This window comes from Mustela lutreola, chromosome 7 (genome assembly GCF_030435805.1).
Source record: "Mustela lutreola isolate mMusLut2 chromosome 7, mMusLut2.pri, whole genome shotgun sequence".
Lineage (NCBI taxonomy): Eukaryota > Metazoa > Chordata > Mammalia > Carnivora > Mustelidae > Mustela > Mustela lutreola.
Genome location: NC_081296.1, coordinates 54,961,867 through 54,977,244, shown reverse-complemented (window position 1 = coordinate 54,977,244; position 15,378 = coordinate 54,961,867). Strand labels below are relative to the sequence as shown.

Below are 15,378 nucleotides of genomic sequence, written 5' to 3'. Positions count from 1 at the left end.
CTGCTGGGTGCCCGAGGCAGCCTTCACCCTTCTGCTGGCCTCTCCCTATCGCACACAGGAAGAAGGGGCTGCTGAGGCAGTCCTCCTGCTGGCTTCCGGCCCTGCACCCTGTGGTTCATGGGGATGGCCACCTCCCCTTCCCGCCATCAAGCTCCCCACCCAGGAATTCCCACAGGATCCTGAAATTGGACCTGCTGCCTTCTAGTTGCCTGTAGTTGAAAACAAAAAGGAAGTCGTGGGGAGAATGGCTGGTCCCTTAGCCAAGAAACCCTATCAGAGGAGCTATTGTCTGTGGCTGTGTCCCCAGGTCCCAAGCTCAGCTCACATCACTCTGGCACCTGGTCCTCCAGGCACCCCAGGCAACAGCTACCCACTCATCCCCCCACCCCAGGGAGACAAGGGCAGGGGCAGAGAGGGGCAGGCTGGCCATGTCTAGACCTGCAGTTCCCAGACACCCCAGCTCCAGCAACTGGACCTCTTCCTCGCAGGTGGCTTTCCGGCTGGATTTTGAGTTCAGCAAATCCATCTTCTTGCACCACCTGGAGATCCGGCTCACCGCTGGCAGGTCTGGGCATCGCCTGCTCCTTCTGCCCCCTCTGGGCTCTGCTCGCTGCTGTCCCCTGCTCTGCTGCTAGCCACAGCTCTTCCCTGTGCCCCTGCCCCGACCTGGGGGTGGGGGGTCCACCTGCTGCCCTCTCCATCCTTGGGCAGCTCAGAGAGAAATAGCAAACCCTTACCATTGCTCTGGCAGCTGTTTCTAAAACCTTCAATTACAAAGAACTGTACATGTAATCATCGGGCATCACAGCAGCCCCTGACAATAGCAAAGCAGGGGTCATCTTCACAGAGTAAGGGAAGGAAGGTCTTTTAAAATGGAAAAATGTTGGAGGGGAGAGAAGTGCAGAACAGAAAGAACACGGGAGAAGGAGTAGAACAAACAACCAGTGTCCCTCTCCCCGTTGCTATAGTTACACGCTGTGTGTCCTTGGGAAGTTCACACAGCCTCTCTGAGCCTTCCTTTCCTCACCTGTTAGTTGCTTTGCCCATCCGAAGGGGCTGCCGTGAGCCCACGCGGGGAGCCGGCTCGGCTGGTGGAAGGCCCCCTGGCCCGCTCCTGACCGCCCCGCGCGACTCTCCTTGCAGTGACAGCGACGAGGAGGAGAGCACCAGGGAAGACAACACGGCCCTCCTGCGCTTCCACCTCAAATACGAGGCTGATGTCCTCTTCACCAGGTGGGGGGGTGGGAGGGGACAGGCTGGGGGAAGCCTGAGAGAAGTGAGGCCTAAGACGGGGTACCCTCTGGGGGGGATCTGCATAGGACCAGAGGTCACAGGGGCCAGGCTGCAGTGCCAAGGGACTGTGCGTCGGGGGTGTCCCTGAGGACTCGGAGAGGGCAGGTCCCTCAGCCATGGTGGGCAGGGGGTAGAAGGAGACACAGAGCTGACCTCCAGGGAGCTCCTGCCTCTGGGAGGGGGTGGCACATGGGGGGTATCCACCCCCAGTGCAGGTGATAAGTGGGGGTCTGGTCTGAGAGGATTTTAAGTCATAAAACCTACTAAAAGTCCATCTGCTTTTCATTACCACCTTGAACCAGCAACTTTCCACAGCGAAAGTACGAGAACCCACCTCCCCAAAGGGCAAAGTGCTCCCACCAGCCAGCCCTGTCCCCTGGGAGTCCCTAGGCCATTGGAGAAGTCAGACTTGCAACCACACAGAAAGCAGGCTCAGGCCCTCCCGTGGCCACTGCTGGACACTGGAATGGGGCAAAGTGGGCGAGTTCATGCTCTAAAGAGGTCTTGCCATTGGGCTGAGAGGCCAGGAATGGCCCCCAAGGGCAGGGATGGCCAATGACCAGCTCTCTGAGCTCATGCCCATCCCCCACATGAGGCGGCCTTTGCTGAGAGATCTCGGCATGCATCCCTGCTGAGGCTCAGAACCCTTCCCAACACAGTCCTCCCCGTCCTCAGGGACACCAGAGAAAACCTCTTTCCTGTGGTCTAGGGGAGCCGGGCACATGCCCACGCCCTCTGTCATGCATTTATTCAGTGAGCCAACATTGCCTGAGCTAACAGCGTCCCTGTCCTCTGTCCCTGCAGGGACAGCAGCCTGAGCCACTATGAGGTCAAGTCCAATAGCTCACTGGAGAGGTACGATGGCCTTGGGCCTCCCTTCAGCTGTGTCTTCAAGGTAAGGCTGGCAGAGAGCCAGGCAGAGTGAAGGACAAGAGCTGAGGGTTCCCCTTGGGGTGAGGAGGGGTCTGGAATCATTGCAAGTGCCTGGGATTCAGCCCCAGCCCTGTTACCCACTCACTGTGCGATTTTAGGCAAGTTCCTTGCCCTCTCTGGGCCTCTCAGTCCTTATCTAGAAAATAATGGGGGGGTGCCGGTTGGGGCTCAGTCTCTTAAGCAGCTGACTTCGTTTTTTATTTTTTTTAAGATTTTATTTATTTATTTGTTTGTTTGTTTGTTAAGATTTTATTTATTTATTTTACAGAGAGAGATCACAAGTAGGCAGGGAGGCAGGCAGAGAGAGAAGGGGAAGTAGTTTCCCTGCTGAGCAGAGTCCAATGCGGGGCTCGATCCCAGGACCCTGAGATTGGGACCTGAGCCAAAGGCAGCTGACTGAGCCACCCAGGCGCCCCTAAGATTTTATTTATTTATTTGACAGAGATCACAAGTAGGCAGAGAGGGGGGGAAAGCAGGCTCCCTGACGAGCAGAGACCCCCCTCCGATGTGGGGCTCAATCCTGGGACCCTAGGATCATGACCTGAGTCGAAGTCAGAGGCTTGAACACACTGAGCCACCCAGACGCCCCAAGCAGCTGACTCTTGATTTCGGCTCAGGTCATGATCTCAGGGTCGTGAGATCGAGCCCCAAGTGGGGCTTTGTGGTCAGTGGAGAATCTGCTTAAGATCCTCTCTCTCCCTCTGCCCCTCTCCCCCAACTCAAATAATAATAAATAAATCTTAAAAGAGAAGAAAAGAATGGGGCTGGACTGGGAGGATGTTATCAATGAAGGTTAGGTGTGGTTGCATATATTTAAAAAATATTTTTAAATACAAGTGGCCTAAATGGACCAGAGTTTATTCTCTCCATAAAAGAAGTCCAGGGTTGGCAGCTTCATAAAATCATTCAGGATTGGGTCTTCTGTCTGCTCCACCGTCCTTGACATGCCACTATCAGCCTCTTAAGTTCACCTCATTGCCCAATACAGTTGCAGCTCCGGCCATCACACTCTCATCCCAGGAAGGAGGAAGGGGAGAAGAGCAGGCCCCTCCCTCCTAAAGAAACTCCTTGGCAGTTTCTCACACTGCCAGTTACCTAGGGAGGCTGGGAAATGTGGCATTCGTCTCTGCCCCCGTGTAAGGAAGGAACAAGAAGGGGGATGAGGAGGCATTCGAGCAGTCTGCCCAGTGAGCTCTGTGCCCCCACCCCCACCCCTAAAAGCTGCGTGTGAGCTCGGGGCAGGCTGATGCTGGAAACCATGTATCAGACATGCTGGTATCCAGGTGGCTGTTGCAGGAGGGGTCTAGTGACTGCCTGAGGCCACACAGCTGGTAGACGCTCTAAGCTCTGGGTCGGAGACTGGCCTCTCTGATTCCAGAACCCTGCTTGGAGTCACTGCCACTCTGACACCGGCCATGTCACGGCTAGCACTCGCTCACGGTTACAACCTTCATTAATGCATGACTCAACTCTCACCATCTCCTCCCTGACCTCAGCCCAGGGTGACCAGCAGCACTAGGCTACAAAATCCCCACAGCCAGGAGAGCCTGGGAATGGAAGTGACCTTGCTCTCCAGCCTCATGGCCCCCACCGGCTTGTCTTTGGCCTCCAGGAGCCCGGCCCCTTGGGTGCTTCCACGCACCTTTGTGCACACAGCCCCTGCCGTGATTTGGCAGAGCATATATGCCAGGGGCTTGAAGGGGCCTGATTCCCAACCTGATGGGTGGCTCACCTCCATGGACCTCATCCTCCACTCCCCTCTACTGCAGCTGCTGCTGGAAGTACTGACTCCTCCTCTCTCTGGTCACAGATCCAAAACTTGGGCTTATTCCCCATCCACGGAGTAATGATGAAGATCACCATCCCCATCGCCACCAGAGGGGGCAACCGCCTGCTGATGCTGAAGGACTTCCATACTGACCAGGTACCAGAGCCCTTGGGAGCCTGCTCAAGGGAGGGGATCAGTAGGTGACCTACCCCTAGGGGTGCCCCCAAGTCCTCAGACATCAGCTCCTCCTCCCCGGCCCCGGACCAGCAGGGCTTTCACGGGGCAGAGGAGAAGAATGGAGCATCTCTGGGATGCTGATTGGGCCAAGGCTGGTGGTGAGGCCGGTTGTGTGTGGCCCTGCTGCAGGTGAACACGTCCTGTAACATCTGGGGAAACAACACCGAGTACCGACATGCCCCGACAGAGGAAGACCTGACCCGAGCCCCACAGCTGGTGAGTGTCCTCCTTACCCCGGGGCTGGGCAGCGAGCCTCTCAGACCAAGAGGAAACAGAATGAAGAAATACACTTAATGAGCTCACCATCTTGCAGGACACATAGAGTGAATGCCAGAGGAGCTGGCTGTCACAAGGCTGTGACAGGTGTCAAGAAAGAGAGGAGGGGAGCAGACAACCTCCAGGAAAGGAAAAGGGATCGTGGCCTGGCACCTGTGCCTTAGAGGGCAGCAGGATACGGATGAGCAAAGGGAAGGGGAAGCCCAGACCCAGCAAGGCTCTGAAGGCCAAGACCTCCTTGGCTTGTATTGGAGACTTTGACCCCAGCAGCTGGGTCCTCCCTGTCCCTGAGGATGGAGGGCAGCTCATGTCACCTCCCAAAGCCCTCCCCGTGACACCTGCTTGTCCCCAGCTTTTTGTTCCCAGGGCTGCCCCTGCTCCAGATCACAGTTTCTGATTGCTTTCACTGTTCTTCCCCAGACTAACATCTTGGCTGTTCTGGTTTGATTTCTGCAAATAAGCCCCTCACACCAAGCATTTTGAGTGTAGTGTACTTTCCTGAAGACTGGGCCTGGGGGACTGGGGGCGGGGGTTGTTTCAGTAGCTGCAAGAGAGGGATACAAACAAGTTTAACCTAATAAATTCTGATAATTTGACAATTTCTTTGGGTTTTCTGTTGAACGGGATCATCTGTAAACAATAATAGTATGAGCGTTACCATTCAATCCTTACAAACTGTTTTTCTCATCTTCTGGCTCTGGCTAGGACCTCCAGGACAGTGGGAAGTAGAAATGATGACAGTCTTGTCTTGAACTTGATTTTTTTTAATTGTTTTTAAGTTTTTCATTATTAAACATGATACTTGTTGTAGTTTTATATATATACACACACACACATAAATACCCTATATTCAGATTCAGGAAATTCCATGGGAGTTTTTATCGGAAACAGAAGTTGGATTTCCTAAAATGCTTTCTCTGCCTCTGTTACAGTAATCATACAATGTCTCCTTTAATCTGTTTGTCTGGCGATGACATTTATAGGCTCCCTAAGGTCAAATCCAAGTTCTGCTCCTAGAATACATGTGATTACCCACAACCTCGACCAGCATAGGCTATACCGTCCTTACCTCGTCCTCCAGCCATCAAGTGGCACCCGCAGCCCATGTGTCCCCCCACCCCCCACCTCTCCTTGAGCCCATCCTCTGCCCCTCCCCCCTCACAGGAGCCAAACTTGGGCTCAGCCATCTGTCTGATGGCCCAAGGCCCTGCTCACATTCTCGGGCGTGGCTAGGCTAGCTGCCTTCCTTGCTCCCCTGGAGCCCAGTCGCTCACCCCAAGACCCACCTCCTCTTTCAGAATCACAGCAACTCTGACGTAGTTTCCATCAACTGCAACGTGAGGCTGGCCCCCAACCAGGAGATCAATTTCCATCTGCTGGGAAACCTGTGGTTGAGGTCCCTAAAAGCAGTAAGTAGAGCTCTTGAGCTAGACCCCAATGAAGCAAGGGAAGGTGGTGGGTGCCGGGGAATCTCCCCGCAGGGGAAGGTTTGGCTTCTGACAAGACCTCTGATTATACAGCTCAAGTACAAGCTGATGAAGATCACAGTCAATGCAGCCTTGCAGAGGCAGTTCCACAGCCCTTTCATCTTCCGAGAGGAGGATCCCAGCCGCCAGGTGAGCCCCCGGAACCCTGCAGGCCTCAGCCTGAGTCAGACCAGCTAGGGAAGGGGTTGCCTCTCTCCCTAGAGCTTCCTATGCTCTGTGCTCACGTGTTCCTGCAGGAGAGAGGTGGACCGATCTGCAGTTAGTGCAGCATCAAAAGACAGGAGACAAGCAAGACATACAGGCTGTTGGGGCATGAGCAGGGATGGGGCCAAAAGTAGACATTAGCCCAGTGACCTCGAGAGCACCAGGCTCTATACCACAGCAGCCCCATGGAATCAGAGGAAGGAGGGGAGCATGGGTATTCTGCACTAGAGGAATGGACTAGGTCTCAGGCCTGCCCACCTCTAGGGGTTGGGGGTCTTGGTGGGGGGAACTCATTGATTGCTTCCACCAATAGTGAGTAAGGCCAGCAGCCTAGAATGACCATCCATCCCTCTCTTCCCCATCCATCCTCACCCCAAATACGAGGAAATGCACATAACGTGCTTTAAAGGTTGGTGTGAACTAAGTTCGTGAAGAACAAGGGAAGCGAGATGTCTCTGTATTGGGACTCTGTGAATTGGCTAACACCGGATTGTCGCAGGCCAGACTGTCTAAAATCAGGGCCCCCAGAAGGGGATGAGGCTTCGTATAGTGCTCTCCTAAGAAAATGAGAAGTTGGGTCTTGAAGAAAAGCCCAGTCCTTCGGAGAGGGGCTTGGGACATGGGACACTGCTGCCCTCCACTGGCCACATCCCCACACCAGCCGTGGCCTGCAATCCTTGTGAGTGGTTCTCATACTAGATGCCAAGTGAACCTCCAGCCCCACCCCCAGGGGGATGGTGGAGACCCAATTCAGGCATGGACAGGAAGCCAGACCTTAATCAAACGCACAAACACCACTTGCAAGCCCTGTGGGGGGCTGCCAGGCAGAGGGGGAGCAGGAGCAGGGGACCCACCGAAGGAGCAGTTTGTTCCTTCATCTGACATGTGGTGGGTGTTCCTCCTATGACTCAGGCCCCCAGGGGATACGGAGATGACTTAAGCAGACAAGGGGGATGAAGATAACATAGCATGGCTCTGATCTGGGGGCGAGTGCGGGTGCTGGGCTTGGGGGGGGGGGGCGTGGCAGTCAGAGCAAGGGATGTCCAGGGGAAGTTTTCTGGAGACAGTCCACTTGATCCGAATCTCAAGAGATATGTCAGAATTTTGCAGGCAACCGAGAGAGGAGGCGTTGTATAGGCACCCCCAATGCCCCCCCACGCCCTTCCCCCCACACACGCACGACCCCTCTCTCTACACTAGTCCATGGTTTCTAAGTGAATTCTCCTTCTCCTTCCTCTCCCACCTCCCCCCAGAAATCCCTCTGAGCCTCTCCAGATACCTCACTTCTCTTTTAGAAATGCAGCAACCCAGAACCGAAGGCCCTGTTGGCTTAGCTGTGAGCTAGCTCCGGGGGCGGGGAGGTGAAGGTCCCAGCCCTCGTGGGTTGAAAGAGAACATAAAAGGCCCTCGCCTGCCATTCGTGGAGCCGTGACTCAGGCCCAGGCACTGTAGCAGACACTGGGCATGCGATCTGGCTCACTCCTCAAAGTGCTGTGAGGTACGCCCACCCCTATTTTTTAGATATAGACACTGAGGCTGTGGCAGGTAAGGCAGAGAGGGGGCCGTGACTGGCTTGAAGTTGAACAGGGAGTGGGTGGCCAAGCCAGGGCCCTAAGCCGCTGCTGGGAATGGGGAGGTGGGGGTGGTGTTACACATTCCGTCCCCTGCCGTGTTGCCTGAGCACTTCCTCTGTCCCGGCCACTGAACCCAGAACAGTGACCAACACAGATAAAGCCCTGTTCCCCTGGAGCAGACGTTCTAGATGGGCAGGATGGCAAGACACGGGAATACATCAATGCCGAGTGGTGATAAAGCTGTGCCCGGAAAGGCAACAGGCACAAAAGGGTGGAGGCTGGGGGGACAGGGTGCTGTTTTATACAAGGAGATTGGGAAGAGCCTCCCAGATAAACTGACATCAGAGAGAGAGCATGAAGAAGGGGGGTGTCTCGTCACTACCAGCCCAGCAGAAGGGACAGCAAGACCAAGACCCTGCAAAGAGTGTGTGCTTGGCTCGTTGGAGGCCAGGTAGCTGGAGGGCTGGAGTGGAGAGAGCGATGGGGAGAGAAGAGATGGGGCTAGGGAGGTGAGCAGAGCTGGAGAGTGTAGGGCCTTGCGGGCCAGGACAGGGACTCTTATTTTCCACTCTGAGCTGCAGACACAGCGTGGAGGAGAGAATTAAGTCTGCCTTCCTCCGGCTGCCATGCCGAGAACAGACTACAGAGAGCGATGAGGAGGCTGGGAGGCAGTAAGCGGGTTCTTACGGTTTCCAAGGCTAAAAGGAGGGTTTTGGGTCCAAGGAAGTAGCCCTGGAGGGAGGAAGACTGGCCAAAGTTGCGGGGCTTCAAAGGTCGAATGGCCAGATTTGGCTGGAGTCCATGTGGCCGGGAAGGTAAGAGTCAGGGCCGAGCCCGGAGCTTCTCAGCTGAGCAAAGCTAGGAAGGGCAGTGCTGCCTTTTGCTTCCCTGGGAAACGCAGTGAAGGAAGAGGTTTGAGGGTGAGGAGTGGGATCAAGAGTCTGTTTGGGAACCTGTTAAAGATGCCAAGTAGGCTGGGAAGATAGAAGATATGAGTCTGGAATTTAGCAGAGAGGCCAAGTAGAAGGGAGAAATGTGACAGCGGTCAGCGGAGAGATGGTAAAGCCCCACGTTGGAGAGAGTTAGGCCCTCTCGTGGCCCTGAGCCCTTTTGCCTTTGGAGCTCCTTCCTCCTTAAAAACATAATTTAAATCCTTATTTTATGACAGTGTCCATATATAGACAAACATAATCCAAGCAAGGTTATATATTTTCTTCTTCTAATTTTAAAAGAAATTAGAACAGTTTCGGGGCCTTCTAAAGGCACCAAAGGCCCTGGGCCCACTGTGCCAAGCGTGGAAGAAGGCCCCGAGCTCACCAGGAAGTGACTATAGGTAAAGCAGAAGTCCAAGTGCAGAGCCACAGGACACATCAAAATTTAGAAGCGGGGGAGGCGATGAAGAAGCAGCAGAGAAAATAAGAAAAAGTAGCCCATGTGGTGGGAGAATCCAAGGGGAGTGGAGTGTGGCCCAAGGCCAAAGGCAGAAAGTGTCTCAAAGAGAAGGCAGGATCGATCACCTGGGTCCCTTAACTCCCGTGTCTGTTGTGCAAGGGTGGGGTGCTCTGGGGCCTCTGCTGGCCAGGTGTCACCTATCCCTCCAGCAGATCCCCCTGGGCACTAGCTATCCCCACGCCACCCCCCCCCCGGCCCCCCACCCCAGGGCTCCAGAACAGTCATGCTGTGGACCTGGTGCCCTCCTCCCCTTGCAGATCACATTTGAGATCTCCAAGCAAGAAGATTCGCAGATCCCCATCTGGATCATTGTGGGCAGCACCCTGGGGGGCCTCCTGCTGCTGGCCCTGCTGGTCCTGGCACTATGGAAGGTGAGGCCCCAGCAGGCAGGTGATGGGGAAAGCAGCATCTTGGCGGGGGCGGGGGTGAGGGGTGGGGGGCTCAGGCCAGGGGCTCTAACATCTGGGCTCTGGTGCCAGTCCCTACATTCTCCTCCCCATGAGAGCTGGCACCCACCCAGCCTCCTCCCCAGAACTAGCCTGCTACCAAAGCCTGCCCCTCTCACCACAGCAGACAGCTTGGCTAGTGCCACCAGGGGACCTGCAGCCTGTGGCTCTGACCCTTCTGTGGGTCCCTTTAGGAACTTGATGAAAGCTAGGTCTCTTATCAGAAAAAGAAGCAAGCACACAGAACCACAAAATTTCTCCAACAAAATTTCTCCACGCGTCTCACAAGCCTCCCAAAGTCTTCTCTGTGTTTGAGTGGCAGGTGGAGAACCTATTACAGATGAGGCAAGGGAGGCCCAGAGAGGGGTGTTGACTGGGGCAGGGTCATACAGCACGACTTCTAGCCTCCTGACCCAGGCTGCATGCACTCCACTGCAGCTCCCACCACCACCACCACCAATTCAGGGGCCCATTGTGGCCCACCAAGGGAGTCCTGCTGGATTGGGGGTTGAGGGGGTACTCGGTGTTAGCTGGGGTATTCGGGAAGGAGCCTTGGGAGGGTTAATGAAGGGAAAGCAGGGAGGGGAGACAGGCCTTGTCCACCGGGCCCACCCCTGAGACTTCTCCTTTGCTGCCCACAGCTCGGCTTCTTTAAAAGTGCCAAGCGCAGGAGGGAGCCTGGCCTGGACCCCAACCCCAAAGCGCTGGAGTGAGTCTCAGAGGAGGCTGCGAGTCGATGGGGGCCAGGATGCCAGTCCAGGCAGTGTGCAGGCCCAGGCCCAGGGCCCACTGAGCTGGGGTGGAGAAGATGCCAGCTCGCTTTGCACTTGACCTCATCTCCTGAGAGACCAAGCCTACACCCTCTGAAAGGAACTCAAGCCAGTTTTAGGAGGGACTGCTCTACTGGGAGGCCCAGGCACCTCCAACACAGAGCCCTGGTGATTTAGAGGGACCCATCACATGGCCCACCAAAGCCTCCGCCGGGCTCTGTGGGGGCATTTGTGCCCCTGCCACTAAGGTGCTAGGAATTCCTACCGGCCTGTCCCATCCTCAGAAGAAACTGGAAGAGGAAGACTGCCATGCAAACCTACTCTGCGCACTCCAGGCCTCCAGTCCCAGTAGGAACCCGGGGGGTGGGGGGGACCGGCGCAGCAGATCTGCATTCTGTGCTGCCCTCCCACCCCTGCCCCCACACTGCCCAAGGCTCCAGGTCCCACTCTCATCTTCTGCGGACAGGAGTTAGGTCCCTGGAGCTGTCCCTGAATGAACCGGGGCCCCCTGGGCTCGATGGTGACAGCTGCAGGCCAGGAATGAAGAAGGACCCTGGGTCGCGGAGACTGTCGGACGGGCAGCTGGAATGCACAACATGGGGAACCCACCCCGAGATGGGGAGGCAAATGGGCCCTCCACACCCCCACAGCCCCTGCCCAGCCAGCTGCTTTTGTGCCTAGTACCCAGCCGGAGCCCGAGCACCACACGCTCTGAGTCCCGCGTCCGCACTTGGTCTTCCAGCCTGCCTGGCTTAATGTGCAGCCCGGCAGCAGGGGCAGCGGTGCGGAGCCTCCCCTCCCTGTGTCACCCATCTCCCTGCGTGCGCGTGTACACACACACACACACACACACACACACAGAGCCTCCCATCCCTCCCTTCTGCCCACCGTGCAAGAGAGAAGGGCCGGCACTGCTGAGGGGTCTCTCTGGAATGCACTAGTTAAAGCTGGTGTAGGGACACCCGAGTCTGTGCAGGCTCAGTGGCAAATGTCTGATCCGCTGGCCCATGGGACAAGTGGTACCACCAATGATGGCGCCTTGAGGACAACAGGCACGCCTGGTGCCCAGCGAGTAATTTATGCCTTAATCTTGTTTTGAGGTAGAAATGAAAGGGGGATGCTCAAAGGCATCTGCCCCCTGGTCACATAGTACGACCTTTACTGTCGTAAATATTTTTTAAAATTAAAAAAAAAAAAAAATACAGTGACTGAAAACAACCAAGGTGCTATCATCCCATTCTGTGGGCAGGGCATATCCTGGGGAACCAACCTCTTTTCTCTGAAGGAAAGGAGACAGATGTGGGGCTCCTCCTGCTCTCCCATTCTCTCGAAATGTTGAGAAGGGACCTGTCCACCATTTGCTCCCTACATCCCTACACCCTCCCCACCAAATGGGCGCCTGATCTGCAATGAACACCTCCAGCGATGCAGCCCTTCCTCCCTCACAAGACCACCAGGCCCATCTTCACCTGTTTGGATAGTTCAAGCTTCTAGCCTTTAGTTCCAGCCCTTCCCCTCCCTGGTCTCCTAGACTTCTCCAGGCTAGCATTTCAGTGCTGACCGGACACGCTGACTTAAGAGTTTCTCCACCTTTACACACAGACTGCTCTTAAACCAAGTGGTCTCCATTCTAACCTTATGCTACTAGAATCCCAAGAAGCCAGAAGTGGAACCTTAGAAATTATTGGCTCTTGTTCCCCCATAGATAGGACACTCAGAACCAGAGCAGTTAAAAGATAGCCCTAGGTTCCACAGCAAAATCCAGACTCACCCCAGGATGGCTCTCTTTCAAGCCAGCCATTATAGCCCAGCCTCAGGGGTCTTACGGAAGGAGAAGGCACTGATGGAACTATGGGAATACTTTTACTCAGATGGTGAACCCCAAGCCAGAAGGACGCATTTGCAATCATGTTTCCCTGGAGTCTTACTCCCGTGAATGGAGCACCTGATGAAAGGAAACCCGAGGCACCCGCACACACACGTGTGTCATGGGACTTAGTGCCGCGCCTTCTGTCAAGCACTGTCAACTCTGAGAATGCCTTCATGTGAAACCTTTTAGGGACTGGCATTCACATTTTAAAAACTGCTCTGTGCAGCCACACTGCAGGCCAGACGCAATGTTATCTGCAGGTCAGATGCAGCCCAGAAGTGACCATATGGCAACCTCGGGGCCTTCAGAGGCAGCCTTACCCCCAGGGCTCCTCGGTCTGTCCATGCCCCACCCCAGCCCTATAGCAAGAACTGGATGATCAAAAGGCAGAAACTTGTAACTTCAGGGAATTCAAGCCCTCCTCTAGCGTCTCTGCCTTCTTTCTCTTATCAGTTCTCCTTTTTGGAATTTATCTGCTCTGGGGTATAAATGTTTGAGATTGGCCTTAAAGAGTGCCTGGTAGGGCCACAGAGAAGATGCATTTCCTAGGGAGCAAAGCTCCCTCTAGAGCAGTGTTCTTCAGGCCCAGGAGCTCGGAAAGATACCTACACAAGGGCCCACCCAGGGATTCAGATTTAATTGGTCGGAAGGGGCCATCTTTGCTTCAGAGTCCTCCCCCTCCCCTGTGACTATTGCGCAGAGTCGAGGTCAAGAGGCAGGCATATATAGGCTTGGAAACAAGTAAGGGGTTAACATATCCAGGTGACCTTCCATTACGAGTAGTAAGAACTATGCTGTCGTTCTAATGTTCAAGTTAAGCCTGATCCCAGCCTGGAGTTGGGAAGAACTTCTTGTTCCAGCAAGTCTCCGGGGTGGGATCTGCTGCAGATTTCACTTGGTTCTCCTGGGTCTCCAGAGGCCCAGGGGAACTCCTGGAGAAGCTGAACACATTTGCTATTGTCTGGAGGAGAGATGAAGCAATTTCGGCATTTAGTGGCAAGCACCCCAAATGCAACTTCAAATCAACATAAAATTCTTATCATGGTTCACAGATGGATATTATTAGCAATGCTCTATTCTATAGTTAAGAATAATTTTTTCTGATGGAGCTTAGCGTTGAAATCAGAGTGTTAACCTGAAGTGCAGCCAACTTAAAAAGGGTTCAGTCTTCTTAAAAGCATTACCAGTAATCCTAGGCCTTACTCTAAACAAGCCGATTTGACTTTCAGGCAATCCGTGATACTTGCTTAAGCAAGTCTATAGCAAACAATCACATGGCCGAAAAACACATGGGGCAAGGTCTGGGTCTTATAAACCAAATACCAACAGACGATGGTGTTAGAATTTGGTGGATTGTGTGGGTTTCCTAAATTCTAGGCTCACCATCTCATAGAGGAAAAAGATAGGAGTTATGAAATGAATCATTCGAGATGTTCTGTGAGGTTTCCCTGCTGTTCTAACATGGTGAAACCCCAGGTGGGATGGGGGCTCTCAGAAAAGATCCAGAAATTGAGGGGCGGGCCTTGGATGGACTCAAGAGAGTCCTCAAGCCAAGCCCTGTGCCATCAGCACCCAGTGCTCTGCAGGGAAGTGGATATCAGTTCTGGATCCCTCAGATCCAGCCAGCTGAGCTCGGGAAAGAAATCCAGGCGAGGGCAGGGCTTCTTTCTGGCATTAGATGGTGTGGGCATGTAAGTGGGCAGGACAGTGTGACTCTTAGAACACATGATCTATCCCAAGTTGAGCGTCTCAAAGTGGGATCCCAGAGCTGCCCAGATCAGAACCACAGTCTACATTCCACTCCAGACCTCACAAATCCAATTTCTGTGAGGTAATTCTAAACACATTCAGTTTATAGAACCAGCAATCTGAAGCCATGATATTCTCTTACGTCTAGACTTCCACGTCAGTTCCTTGAAACGTGTAGCCTTTCTTAGCTGCCCTTGGATCTCGGTGGCAGTGGTCATCAGCAAAAACCCTCCAGGGGTGTCCTTCCAGCACAAAGAATGGAGATTCCGGGTTTTCCTTTTTGTTAAGGAAGCAGGTATTTTTTAACAAGACAGCTATCAGGTAGGAGGGGCAATGTGCTAACCCAAACACAACAGAGAGGGAGAATCAATATGAAGAGCTTCGGACAGAAGGTATGGAAGTGACTTTTCCTAGAGGTCTTTAAAAGACAAGCTGCTATCTCCGTCAGCACTCAGGAGGTTTTAGCGTCAATCCCTGTGGCTCCAAGTCCCAAGATGCTCTGCACCCTGTAAGAGAAATGGCCAGCTTGCTCATGCTCCTTTTCCAGCATGACTCACTCCGACCACATCTCACCCCAAACGATAAAGTGGCCAGGTCTCTCCACCACAAGATATGTCTTGGGTGGCTTAACTTAATATAGCCATTAGTGGTGAGTGGTCTCCTGTTTTCAGTCACTGCCACATTGGCCCGTTTTTACCTCCAGTTAATATCACGTCAGTCCTTTATTCTGCACGACTTCTGTTTTTTTTTAATCCCCACAAATTATCCTAATGTTAGTATTAACATCAGCTAGGCTCCGTGCAAAGGGCAGTTCAGCTTAACTGACCACATTGAAACTATGCCAGTGCTGCTGTGTCACTATCTATTCCATTAGCTTTGACATCACACTAAAGTAGGACACCATGTTCCAAACAGAAACTGAAACAGGGACGGAGGAGCTTTGCTGGTTAAGTGTGGAAAGAGGGTTAGAAGCCGGGCACTAGGGTTCTGAAACTTTTCAGTAAGATACAGACTAAAATGAACCTAGCAAACTCACAAGATTCAAAGTAGGGTATGAGCAGAACATGTTCTTTAAAAAGGGGACACCACTCCCAAGGTTCAAAGTAGGGTATGAGCAGAACATTTTTTTTTTTTTTCTTAAAAAGGGTCACCATTCTTTAATGGATTCATCCTTTCTAATACGTTGTGTACATTCTTTGTCCTCATCTCCCTGGTACGATGTACAAAAATGACAAGCAACAATCCAATGATGTTTTCTGAAATGTTTTCAGTAAATGGCCTAAGCCAGAGTCTGAAGGTAACATCATAAACTTTTGTTT

General features: G+C 53.6%; 1 protein-coding gene across 1 annotated transcript in view; it reads left to right on the top strand.

Moving 5' to 3' along the window:
- ITGA11 (integrin subunit alpha 11) overlaps positions 1-15,194 on the top strand; it is a 114,274-nt gene extending 99,080 nt beyond the window's left edge. Inside the window, exons 22-30 of the mRNA XM_059180927.1 lie at positions 489-565; positions 1,144-1,233; positions 2,098-2,188; positions 4,037-4,150; positions 4,361-4,447; positions 5,806-5,916; positions 6,028-6,123; positions 9,482-9,595; positions 10,312-15,194. Coding sequence (XP_059036910.1) covers positions 489-565; positions 1,144-1,233; positions 2,098-2,188; positions 4,037-4,150; positions 4,361-4,447; positions 5,806-5,916; positions 6,028-6,123; positions 9,482-9,595; positions 10,312-10,383 — 852 coding nt within the window. The 3' untranslated portion in view covers positions 10,384-15,194. The remainder of the gene's footprint in view (positions 1-488; positions 566-1,143; positions 1,234-2,097; positions 2,189-4,036; positions 4,151-4,360; positions 4,448-5,805; positions 5,917-6,027; positions 6,124-9,481; positions 9,596-10,311) is intronic.
- Positions 15,195-15,378: the final 184 nt, after the last annotated feature.